The sequence below is a fragment of the Condylura cristata genome, unplaced genomic scaffold, assembly GCF_000260355.1.
Source record: "Condylura cristata isolate star-nosed mole 26May11 unplaced genomic scaffold, ConCri1.0 scaffold00023, whole genome shotgun sequence".
NCBI lineage: Eukaryota > Metazoa > Chordata > Mammalia > Eulipotyphla > Talpidae > Condylura > Condylura cristata.
In genome coordinates, this window is record NW_004567124.1 from 25,141,680 (window position 1) to 25,153,692 (window position 12,013).

The window sequence follows — 12,013 nt, forward strand, 5'->3', positions numbered from 1 at the left end:
TGGCGGCAGGCATCTGACAGTTCTCAGCTCACTGTTCCTGGGCCCAGATTTCCATGCATATCAATCCTCTACACAGGTCTCCAGTTTGTCCGTGAGGTTCCCAAGCACGGGCCTTGGTGAAACATTTGCTCTGGTCCTCTATGAATCACCAGAACTAAGATCTTCCCCTGACGGGTCCCCCTCATGCTGCTTGTTCCCCGCACAGACACAGGACAGCCACTCAGAGGCACAGCTCAGCAGACAGGGTCCCCAGTGTTCCTGCACACCTTGTCCCCAGCCAAGCATCACCAGCCCACCTGAAAAGCAGGGATCTCGTGGTATCATTGTTGCCCCTGTTCCCCGATATTATCAAGTTAGCAAAGACTCTAAATCCGCCACTGGCTCCTGGGCCCTCCGAACGCAGCCCCCCTGGAATGCATCTCCACCTTCCAAGCCTGGATACAGCCACATTTATGACCCTGCCCCCAGCACACCCCATAGCTTGTCACCCCTTTTCTCTGTCCGTGTCCTTTCTGCACCACCATCTCTGCCCTCTCCCACACAACCTACCTGCTCTTCAAAGCCCAATGCAGTTGTCACCGCTTCCCTGGCTCTGTCTTCCCACAGCCCTTCTCTGTCACATTTTACCTTGCAGCGTCTTTTTCTGGCTCCTCTGGCCCTGGATGGTGGGGCTCTTCTCCCTCTTCCCAAAGGTCTCTTCATCCTCTTCACCATCTCTACTCCAGCTCTCAAACCTTCCATCCAAGCAGCTCTCTGGGAGCTTGGGGCCCACATTGCAGTCACCCCCAAACAGCCTCATCCGGGGGTCCCTCATGTGCTGCACACTGTCCATACCTAGAATCCTGCTTGTAATGTCTCCCATCCTCTCCTGTCCTGAGGGCTGTGAGGCTGCGTGCATGCCTGTGACGTGTTAGGATGCGTATAAGGTGCCATCTTGTGTGTCCTCGGGTGTGTTCTAAATGCCATCTCCCCTTTCAGGTACATGCCTACATCATCAGCCACCTGAAGAAGGAGATGCCGAGTATGTTTGGAAAGGAGAACAAGAAGCGAGAGCTTATCAGCAGGTTGCCAGAAATCTACATTCAGCTGCAGCGAGAATACCAGATCTCTGCAGGGGACTTCCCTGAGGTCAAGGCAATGCAGGTACTGGGCGCCCACTGCTGTGTTGTGGGGGGCAGAGAGGCACACCACCCCTGTGTTGTGGGGGGCAGAGAGGCGCACCGCCCCTGTGTCGTGGGGGGCAGAGAGGCGCACCGCCCCTTGTCTGCCCGATTGCTGAGTACACAGGAGGGTTTCATGGCTTGGATGGGGGACGTTGCAATGTGTTCATCCTCTTGGTGGGATCTCTGATAGGCGCCTGTGAGTAAAGCAGAAAATAGCTTCCTACTAAAACGTTTAAACAAGAGGGGACACGTTTCCTGAAGTAAAATTAGCTCCCATGAAAAATCGGATAAGCTGTCCTCTTTTTTTCCCTTATTTCTAGAACTTTACTTCTCCCTTTTTTTGTTTGTTTTTTAAAGATTTATTTATTGATGCATACAGAACTGGGGTACAAGCCAGCGGTGCAGGGGTGGTAAGAGGATTCACCAGAGACTGAATAAGGAGCAGAACAGGCAGACTGATAAAGCACACTGCTGAGGGGAGCAGCGGGCCGTCAGGAGAGGTCTGCTGCGCCATCTGGGTCACCTCTGTGGTGGGGATCGAACTCACACTGAAGCGGCTTCTGCCCGCTTGCAGTGCTGCGTCTAGACCTTTATTTCTCTGTGAAAATGGGGGAAGGAAGGGATAAAATAAAAACAACACAGTTGACATACAAAAAAAAACCCACTGAGGCTGACGCCTAAGCTGCCCCGTAAAGCTATGTTCAAGGTTGTTTTGTTGTTGAGGCAACATCTATTTTTTGCAATCACAACCTTAAGGGAATTAGAGCTGTGAGTGACCTGGAGGTCTCACCTCAGCGGCCTGCCTGGCACTGTGGGATTATGAGTTCGGGGGGTGCTTCTGCCTTAGGGCTTGTGGGGGACAGGTGGAGGCTGCAGTCAGATGCCATGGGTCCCCATGGACATAGCAAACATGCTTACTGAGGATTTTGCTTGAGGGTCCATGGTGGACAGTCTTTGCCTAGCTTCAGGATCTCGGGGAGTAGTGTCTGGGCAGTCCTGGGGCACTTAAGTCAGTGCTGTGTTCAGCTGCCCTACCTGGCCAACACAAATGTCCCCTGCACACCTGCGGTGGCATTGGGGGAGCATACCATGGCTGACGTGGCCTCTCAAGCAAGGCCACGCCACTGGGCTTCTCATAGAGTCAGGTGGACCATCTTCTTGTCCAGTGCAAGAACCCACCTGCTCTGGCGGCCTCGGTCCTCCCAGGAAGGTGGCAACCCCAGCTCTGGTGCACGCAGCCCCCAGGCGATGACCCGAGCACAAGGCAGGCCAGGTGAGAGGGACCCGCCACCCTCGCTGACAACCTGATTTTCCCCACATTGGAGATATGTGGGTTCCTATAACTGTCTCTACCACAGGTATGTGAGAACTTTTGGGGGGCCCACAGTGGGGGCAGAGTAGGGAGCGTGTGCCTGCTCCAGTGGGGGGCCCTGTCCTGCCTGCTGGGCTCTACCCAGTGGAAAGCTGGGCCTGGGTGGTTCACGAGAGGCTGGAAAGAAGCAGGAGCCAGCAGTGCAGCTGCTAGCATCAATCTGGTCAACTATGATTTAACAGGCTTCAAAATAATACAGAAACATCTTTTTCCTTCCAGAAATGAAGTAGGTATTCCTGTACTCAAAGGATCAATTGGGTTTTTTCCTCTGGTCACAGGATGGCTAATTTGAGGGCTGCTGGGGCTTCTTAGAGCCATCTTCCTGAGCTGGTCCTCCTTTCACACCCTAGGGTTACTCTGTGCACCACATGACCAAGCCATAGGATGATTGTTTCCTTACACCTCTGGCCACCTTTGAGGGGAGATCGGTTTCTCGACTGACGTGAGAGCTGTGAGGAAACACACAGAGCGTGTGTTGGCCCAGTGGGGCTGCTGTGGCTCGTTAGCTTGGTGAGGTGACCACAGTGCCCACCCACTGGCATGCTGCTCCCCAGACCTAAAGGCACCACTCAGCCCATGAGGGAACCTTAGAGGTGTCCCCTGCCCATGCTCCATGGTCTCTGTTAAACAGAGGCCAGCGTTAGCCTGGCCAGGTCAGAGGATGCCAGACCTCTCACAGCTGAAGCAAAGGGGTAGTCCCCAGAAGAAAACAAATAGCCACAATATGGGACGGACCTCCAGCCTTCGTTAGATGGCCAGACCCCACACCAGGTGAACCTCAGTGGACACCTTAGTCCCTGCGCCAGAGAAAAAGAACCCCAGACCCCAACCAGTGCCCCATGCAGCTGTGTTAATGTAGTCATTTATCCAAGGAAATATTAATTTTTCCTATTATGGCCGATTACTGTTTAGGCCTCTGAAATAAATCAGTGAACAGGTAAAACTCTCGCCCCTCGGGGGCATCCATTCTGAGTTACAGTCTTTGCCATTTTGACGCTGTGTGGTACTGAAGTTTTTGGCACCAAAGTCCCTTGTTGGGGCTGTGCTCCTTGTTATGACAACTTCTGCTGCAGAGTAACTTACTTATTTGGTGTCTTGCTTGGCCCTGGGCCCATTGACAACCGTATCTCGGCATCTGGGATGAGGCCGGTGCCCAGTGGGTCAGTGCTGCTGAACAGCTTAGTGTTTAGTGGATGTTTGCATCAGCAGGCTCTGGGGTAGTGCGTTTCCCAGGGACGGCCCAGCCCTGACTTCTGCAGAACCGTTAGACCAGCCATTCCCAGAACCCCTGGAAAAGGGCAAAGATTCTTCCTTGGGAAGCCGGCCGGCCGGCCGGCCGGGATCACAGCTCCCCTGGGCCCCCACCCCCACCCCCCCGGGACTCCCAGGGACAAGGAACCTGTTGTGCATGCTCAGTGTCCTGAGACTTCAGCTAGTTTGCTGTCACGCAAGAAACTCTGGGGGTCAGGGTGTAGGTCAGGCCGCCTCCCTGAGCGCCCGGAATCTGTGGAGCATTTAACCTCCTCTCCCACTCTGGCCCCCAGCTCCTCACATTGGCGGCATCTGGGGCAGTAATGAGTAGGGACAGAGCTTGGAGATGGCTTTGTTATGAGCTTTGCTCACCTCAGGGTCGTGCTCTGCCAGCTTGGAGCCTGTTTTCCCTCGTGTCATGGACCACGCTAGTCAGGGTGACCCAGCTGTGGCCCGTATATTTTAAAGGCTTTTGCCCAGTTCCAGGAGAGGCCGGTGATGTGAAGCTGCCTGTGTCTGCTGTGCACCTCTTCCCATCTTCATGTGGCCACACTGCAGGGCGAGGAGCACACTAGCAAGGCCACTTCCACCCAAGACTCAGTTGTCCTGTGAGGATTCAGCCGCTGAGTTGGCAGTGTCCCGGCAGCAGGGGGCAGCAGAGCCAGCCCCATGCTCTCATACTCACCCCTAGGTCAGAAACAGCTTCTGGTGAAGGCTGGGAGTGAATGGGCTGGGTCCCAGAGCGGCCAGCTGGAGACCAGCGTGTGAGCTGACCTTTGTCTCTGGGCTTGGTGGCTTGAATGGCTACACCTGTTGAAGAATCTTTAAATTCCCCAGCATGTATCCATCCTAATAGACTTCTGTGTGAGAGCCAGCCCAGGGCAGGGCAGGGCTGCCATAGCCACCTCCCTACAGGTCTCTCACCCACATCTGCCTTAACCAGTCCAGGGTCAGGAAACAAGCCTGGTTTCTTCATCACATGCTTGCTGCTCCATGTGGCTTCCTTAGGTCTCCATCTTTTTCTCCATCTGGCCTCCTTCTCCTTCCTCTCTTCTCCTTTCTCCTTTTTCTCTGCTCAGCTCCACCCTCCTTCTGGGTGGGACAGGGAACCTGGAACTTCCCTTCTCCTAGGGACCACCCAGTTACACCTTTAGCAGAAGTTTATTTTATACATTGGGAGCAAGCAGTGGGATGACATAAGCAAATGAACTGGGCTGAGAGATTACAATCATCTTTTTTTTTTCTAAGAACAGTTGAGGGTCGTATTGCCCTTTAGCTGAGATACAACATTCATTATTCTTAAAATCAATCTATTAAAGTTAAGATAGGTACATAAATTCATAAAATTTAAGGCTAACATTGTTATATTTATTACAGTGTTGATTGGCTAAAATAAAGTCCCTTTAAACCTTAAATGCTATTTAATGATCTTCATTCTCATTGAGACATCTTAGAGGTTAAAGTAAAGTTGAGGACTAGGGTGGAGGCTGGATTGGAAATGTGGAAGAGGATAAGGTGAGGTCATGGGCCAAGGAGAAGTTGTGAAAGAGGGTAAAGTAAGGTCGAAAACTAGGGTGGAGGAGTTTTCTGGTAGATGAATCTCTAAGGGAGATAATAAGATTCCTCATTTAAAGACTGAGCAATAAAAGCTTAAGTAAGAGAGTAGAGTGATAAGATTTGGGTTCTTGTCCAGGCAGTAAAAGAACTTTATTTTTTAGCATGTTCTAGTATTGCCTTGTCTTACAATATTGATTGTGTTATAATTGTTTATATTAATCAGCCAGTTGTAATATTATTTTTTGCTTTCTGAAGGAATTTCCTGTCTTGGGGCAGTGCTTGCTCACCTGAGCCAGGCAGCGCTTTATGAGGCTAAGGCAATCTGTCTGTAAGCTGATGGTTGCTTAGACTATTTTGATATTACAAAAAAAGGGAGGTCATAACATGTTAGCATAGAGATTCTGGTTTTTCAGAGCACTTCCGTCTCTATCCAGAATATGTCAGTCGATAGAGATTGCATAGCTTGTGTCACTTCAGCATGAGTTCAATCCCTGCCGCAGAGGTGAACCACATGGCGCCAGACCTTTCCTGACCGCCCGCTGCTCCCCTCAGCAGTGTACTTCATCAGTCGGCCTGTTCTGCTCCCCACTCTGTCGCTGGTGAATCCTCTCACTGCCCCTGCACCTCTGGCCTGTACCCCAGTTCTGTATGCATAAATAAAAATAAATCTTAAAAAAAAAAAAAGGAATATCATGGAAAGATGACACAGTGTTTCTTTTAAAATGTGGGCTGATGAAGTATGTGTATGTGTTGACAAACCCAAAAATTAACATAGGTTACTGCTGGAAGATGGGATTATAAGTGATTTAATTTTTTTTTTTTTGCTTTTATAAAGTAAGTTTTTCTCAAATTTTTGCAGTATGATGCTTATGACAGCAAAAAGGCTTTTCCACCTGTCACTTCTGTCCAGAACAGCCAGGGCTGAGGGACCTGTGAATCCTCTCTTCCTGGATGAGCCCTTGTTAACCCTCTAGAGATGGCCAAACTGAATATTCCACATGGAGTTAACAGAAAACCTGACCTGCCAACCATGAAATTTCCTGCATTTATTTGGCAAAGCTGCTGTTGAATACATTTTTCATTAGCTCATCACAGCCCCTTCTAAAATGTTTCAAGTAACTTGAGTTCAGGACCAGAGAAAGTTTGCCCCTTGTGCTAGAGAGGTGGTTCTTCCCTGAGTCAGTGAGAGCGTGTAAGGCCTGAGCAGCTGGAAGCTGTTGGAGTGACCAAGTTACCTGACTCGATGATTCCCCTTCCTCTCCCTTTTAATTTGTTGATATTCCCCTTTCAAATGAAATTCTCCTATTTCATGTTAGCATTTTTTCACTGTAAGCTAAGTCAATCCCTTTTGAAAGTAAACAGGAACTAAGCAACTAGAGTGTCCTTCCTCTGTCAACAGAAGCGCACTGAGGCAGAGACTTTTTGTGTATAAGTCCCCTGGCCTCATAACAAGGTCTGGCATATAGCAAGTGACTAATGAATGTTGAGTGGATGGATGAAGGAAGGAGGGGAAAAGGGAGGGAGAATGATCAGGGGATAAAGCCAAGATAGATGGGTAGAGGGATAAAGATGAAGGATAGATGGTTGATGGTTAGATGGTGGACAGACAGATGGACGGCAGATGGGAAGCCAAGGAGACCAGGGTAGGATGAAATGTTTCTACAGAGCCATCCAGAGAGCCTCTATAACCTCCACAGCCACCTCCCACTGTGGCCAGGCAAGCCCCTCCCCAGGGACCTCTCTGAGCTGTGTTCCTGCTGCCTCCCTGTGGCCAGTTGTCCCTGCTGGTGGCCAGTTATCCCTGCCGATGGCCGGTTGTCCTGGGAGGTGGAGCAGAGACTGCGCTGACCTGACTAGGATGCTCGGCTCTCTGTCTCTGTCTGGGCTTGCACATACTCGGCTCTCTGTCTCTGTCTGGGCTTGCACATACTCACACCGTCTTTACACCCCTTTACCGGTTTAACATTCTGTACCCTGACCTACAGTTTTTAACTGTTGAAAAGCATCCTTAAATAATTGTTTACCAAATTCCTGTCACAGCTTTGTGCTCCAATGGAGGGTGCTGGACAAGGGGCAGGAGACGTGGGCTTTTAGCACATACGCTGCTGTAAAGTGGGGTTATTTATTGCACCTGCCCTTCCTTACTTCCCAGGTTGTGGTGAAGCATGTCACGAAATTACCTTCAAAGATCAGTCTCTAAGCACTAAACAAAAAAAAAAAAAAAATTTTGATTGGGCCCTCCCTGGTGGCACAGCAGGTTGAAGCACAGCACTAAGAAGCTAAAGCCACTTCCGCATGAGTTTGATCCCCGCCTGCCCTGGAGGTGACCCCATGGCGCGGCAGACCTCTCCTGACTCGCCCGCTGCTCCCCTCAGCAGTGTACTTAATCACTCAGCCTGTTCTGCTCCCCACTCTGTCTCTAGTGAATCCTCTCACCGCCCCTCACCTCTGGCCTGTACCCCAGTTTTGTATGCATAAATTAAAAAAAAATTTTTTTATTTTAAAGGCAAGGTGAAGGAAGACAGTCTGAGTCCTGAGGGCTACCTACTGTGGGGAGTCAGGCACCCCAGGCATCTTGTTTCCTGTTCTAAAAACCTCTCCTGTTTCTGGCGAGTTAAGATGCGGGCTCTCCAGCCACAGCTCTGGAACAGCCGGGGCCTGGGGCATCTGCTTCAGGGGCTTCCCTCCTTCCTCGCCCCACGCCTCCTCTCCCGATGCCTCTGAGGAGAGGCAGTGACCAAGTGTGTGCTCCCCCTTCCGCAGGAACAGCTTGAGAACTACGACTTCACCAAATTCCACTCGCTGAAGCCCAAGCTGATCGAGGCTGTGGACCACATGCTGACCAGCAAGATCTCGTCCCTGATGAACCTCATCAGCCAGGAGGAGATTAGCATGCCCACGCAGCTCGTGCAGGGCGGCGCCTTCGACGGCACCACCGAGGGCCCCTTCAACCAGGGCTACGGAGAGGGCGCCAAGGAGGGCGCCGACGAGGAGGAGTGGGTCGTGGCCAAAGACAAGCCCGTCTACGACGAGCTCTTCTACACCCTGTCTCCCATCAACGGCAAGATCTCGGGCGTCAACGCCAAGAAGGAGATGGTGACCTCCAAGCTGCCCAACAGCGTCCTGGGCAAGATCTGGAAGCTGGCCGACTGTGACTGCGACGGCATGCTGGACGAGGAGGAGTTCGCGCTGGCCAAGCACCTCATCAAGATCAAGCTCGACGGCTACGAGCTGCCCAACAGCCTGCCCCCCCACCTCGTGCCCCCCTCCCACAGGAAGTCCCTGCCCAAGGCCGACTGAGGGGCAGGCCACGCAGCAGGACGGGCGCTGTGGGTGGCCATGGGGCCCCGGGCCTGAGGCCGCTCTGCCGCAGACTCCGGAGTGGCCTTGGGCAATGCACTGCCGCTCTGTGCCACCTGCTCCCCGTCTGCAGACGGGCGGGGGCAGATGCTGTATCCTGGGCGAGGTCCTTTCACGGCTAAATTTCCCTGGGTTTCTATTAAAGTCTTGGTGGGAGGGCATGATAAGGAGATTGGTGTTGAGAAGGGAAACTGAGCAGGGAGCACTCAGAGCCCTGATGAGACCGAGACGTGGAGCCCCAGGGAGCAAGAGGACTCCGCTGCGGCATCTGCGTCCGCTTAGCATGGTGGACCGGTCTGTACCCCCTGTCTGTCTCTCAGGGCACTGGGAGCGAACCAGGGCGACCCTATGTGTCTCCTACTCTATTTGGAGTGGGGACAGACGGAGCAGAGCGGGCCCTGTTCTCTTCCAGCTGCCAAAGAAGAGTGTTGCCCCAGGCGTGGGGGACACAGCGTGCCTGTGTGTCCCCCACCGTGGCGCAGCAGGGCAGGTGCCCAGCCAGCAGAGCGTCTGCCCAGCTCCCACTGACCGGCCCTCTCAGGGCGCCCCCACCCCGGGGGCCTTCCCGGCAAAGTTGTGTTTGGTTAGGGATTTGGAATTCACAGCCTTATCAGCCCCGAACAAGGTTTCTAGTATTTACTTCACATCATGTTAAAATCTGAAGATTCGTTTTCTCACTGGTCTGTGTGATCATTTGTCACAAAGTCTATTTATCATACCTAAACTACAGTCAGGGAAAGAGGGGGTTTCAGCTCTCTGGTCCTCACATGCTCCCCAGGCTCCTTCATCTCCAGCAGGATTGGGAATTGACATGTTTTTACACGGAGCTTTCGGCGTCCAGGCCTGTGGAAAGAGAGGTCCGCTTACTGGCTGTCGGGTAGAAGAGACCAGTGTACTAGCATAAGACTCTATTTTTGTAAAAACAGGCATTTTTGTTCCTTCCAGGGTTTTTTTTTCTGTAGGATAAAAGCCTTTGTGCAGAAACAGGATGCAATCTGCCATCAAAAGCTTTTCTTTAAAAGGGAGCACGGTTTGTGGGTAAAGAATCATCATGAGGCAAGATCAAGGTCCCCTCTGTACACTGGCTGCTGATTTCCCACCCACACCCCGGTAACCCCCTGTGGACCATGCCCAGAGGCCCGCGACGGGGGCCGTGGCCAGTGCTCACTGCCACCCTCCTGCCGTGCCGGTTTCAGCCTGGGGACTCAGGTGCCTTCTCCACGTTGATGCAATAAGGGATGTTGGGCTTGATGAAGCCTGCATGGCGCGGGCCCTGCCGGCGCGAGAAGTAAATGCATTCAAATAGTCCCACCTGAGCCTTATAAAATCCACCTTTTTCCCCTGGTCTCACCTGTGAGATAAGGGTCAGAACTGCAGACTTAAGTAAAACTCTTATTTTAGAGAAGTATTTATCCAAATGCCAGCCCTCACACTTCCTAGCTTAGACTAACAAATTTAGTTTTCAGAACAGTAAATGCATAATATGGGTTTTAACCTTAATGAGCGCTTTTAAATGAGTCAGACACCTGGAAGAGGGGTATTTATTCTCGGACCGTGACCTGAGCCGGTGGTCCTGTGAAGGCCAGTGCGCCAGTGTCTAAGACAGGACTGAGAGGAGCTTAGATATATAGATATATTTGTCCAAGCTCTAGAGATGCCAGGTCTTGCTGATCTGCCTTTCAGACCTTTTAACTCTTGCTTTTTAACTCTGCTCAATTGTCATATATAAAGATAAATTTATGCAAATATGTGTTACCTAAGTACGGATTTTTCACCCTTGTCGGTGTGAATACATGCAGAGACAGCCTGCTTCTACCTGCATGAGAACAGAGGACCCCTCTCCTAGAGGGGCAGCTTACTGGGGCTTCCGGTTCTCCATGGAAACCTCACAGCACTGTGCCCTCAGGGAACATCTGGCCGCTGGATCCTTTCCGTGCTGGGACCTGGTGGCATTGTTTAAAAGATATCTCAAGTCTAGTTTTCATGATATCTTCTCTTAAGCTCATGAAGTCATTCATCATAAAAAGCTGGTTGAAGTCATTCATCATAAAAAGCTGGTTGAAAGAAAAACACTGACAACTACTTGGGATGGTGGCCAAGTGAGAGTCTACACAAAGCTTCTTGAGATTATGTCCCAAGCACCCTTACCTCCCCACAACTTGCACAGGCAGCAAGGCCTTCGACCAGCATCTGTTCTACTTGACCATCCTGCCTTGACACCACCCCAGCTTACCACCTCCCAGGCGCCTTGCAGTGGAAGTAGGTAAACTCTAGAAATACAAAACTATTGGTGGCCTCCATGATGCCACGCAAGAAAATCTTAAGAATCATGAATCTATTTTTTGCACAGCACATCGCATCTTATGGCACAAACTCCTGCCATTGAGTTTGGGGGTGAGGGGATAATGAAAACTCCAGCCACCCCCCTCCCAAAGCCAGATTCCAGGTGTTAGCCTGCTAGTGAGTCCCCCTGAACGCGCCACAGAAGAGGCACTGAGTGGCCAGCCCCTGGCGACTGGGATGAATGACCTTCAGCCCCTGCCCCAGCCCAGCATCCTACTTGGATCCTGGCTCACCCATACACTCAGGTGGCCCTGGGATCATGGCCACTCTGGCTTTTGCTTCTCCCAGGTTCTGGAACTTTAGCATTGTGGTCTCCCGGGTTCCCTGGAACTTTTGTGATTATGAAGCAACAGCCCTTAGGCCAGGGGGCTGTGGGTCCTCTCTCAGGACGGTGGGCCTTGAGCAGCTGAAGTCTCACTGTCCTGAGGACCAGATGTCGGTCAGGTGGGTCATAGCATGTGTGGCCACATGCAGGGTGGGGTGGATGACTACCTGGGCCTTCCCGCAGTACCTTAACCTCCTGCCTTCTACTCAGAGTGTCTCTAAGGGAGGCATTTAAGAGAGGCTGTGTTTCTTCTGTGGAAGGTATGGTCCAGAAATATTGTGGAAGATTAAGGTTTTTAGGGTAGACGGATAACCACTAAGTTTCATTTGTGTAAACCTGGGCCTAATTTAAGAGTATCATGGTTACATGTCACTTAGCCAATGCAGTTAATACACAATGCTATTTTTTGTAATCTTATTAGAGATGTCAAAAAAGACACCATCTACTGACCAATAAACTTCTGGGAAAAAAAATCACTGTCTCCCATTGGCTTTGGTTGTCCAGTGGCTGAGTGCCCGCTGTCTGAGTGAAGCCGGGGTCTCCTGGATCCATTCTGAAATAAGGGGAGCATTGCAGAGAGGGTGAGCTGCTTCTGCAAACCACCCCTCTCACCCCTGGCCTTTCCTTCTTCCTCTCTAGGTG

The 12,013-nt window shown here is 51.4% G+C and overlaps 1 protein-coding gene across 1 annotated transcript in view; it reads left to right on the forward strand.

Moving 5' to 3' along the window:
- The window catches only part of EHD4 (EH-domain containing 4), a 71,368-nt gene extending 60,629 nt beyond the window's left edge, over positions 1-10,739 (forward strand). The window contains exons 5-6 of the mRNA XM_004687884.2: positions 979-1,143; positions 8,107-10,739. Coding sequence (XP_004687941.1) covers positions 979-1,143; positions 8,107-8,643 — 702 coding nt within the window. The 3' untranslated portion in view covers positions 8,644-10,739. The remainder of the gene's footprint in view (positions 1-978; positions 1,144-8,106) is intronic.
- Positions 10,740-12,013: the final 1,274 nt, after the last annotated feature.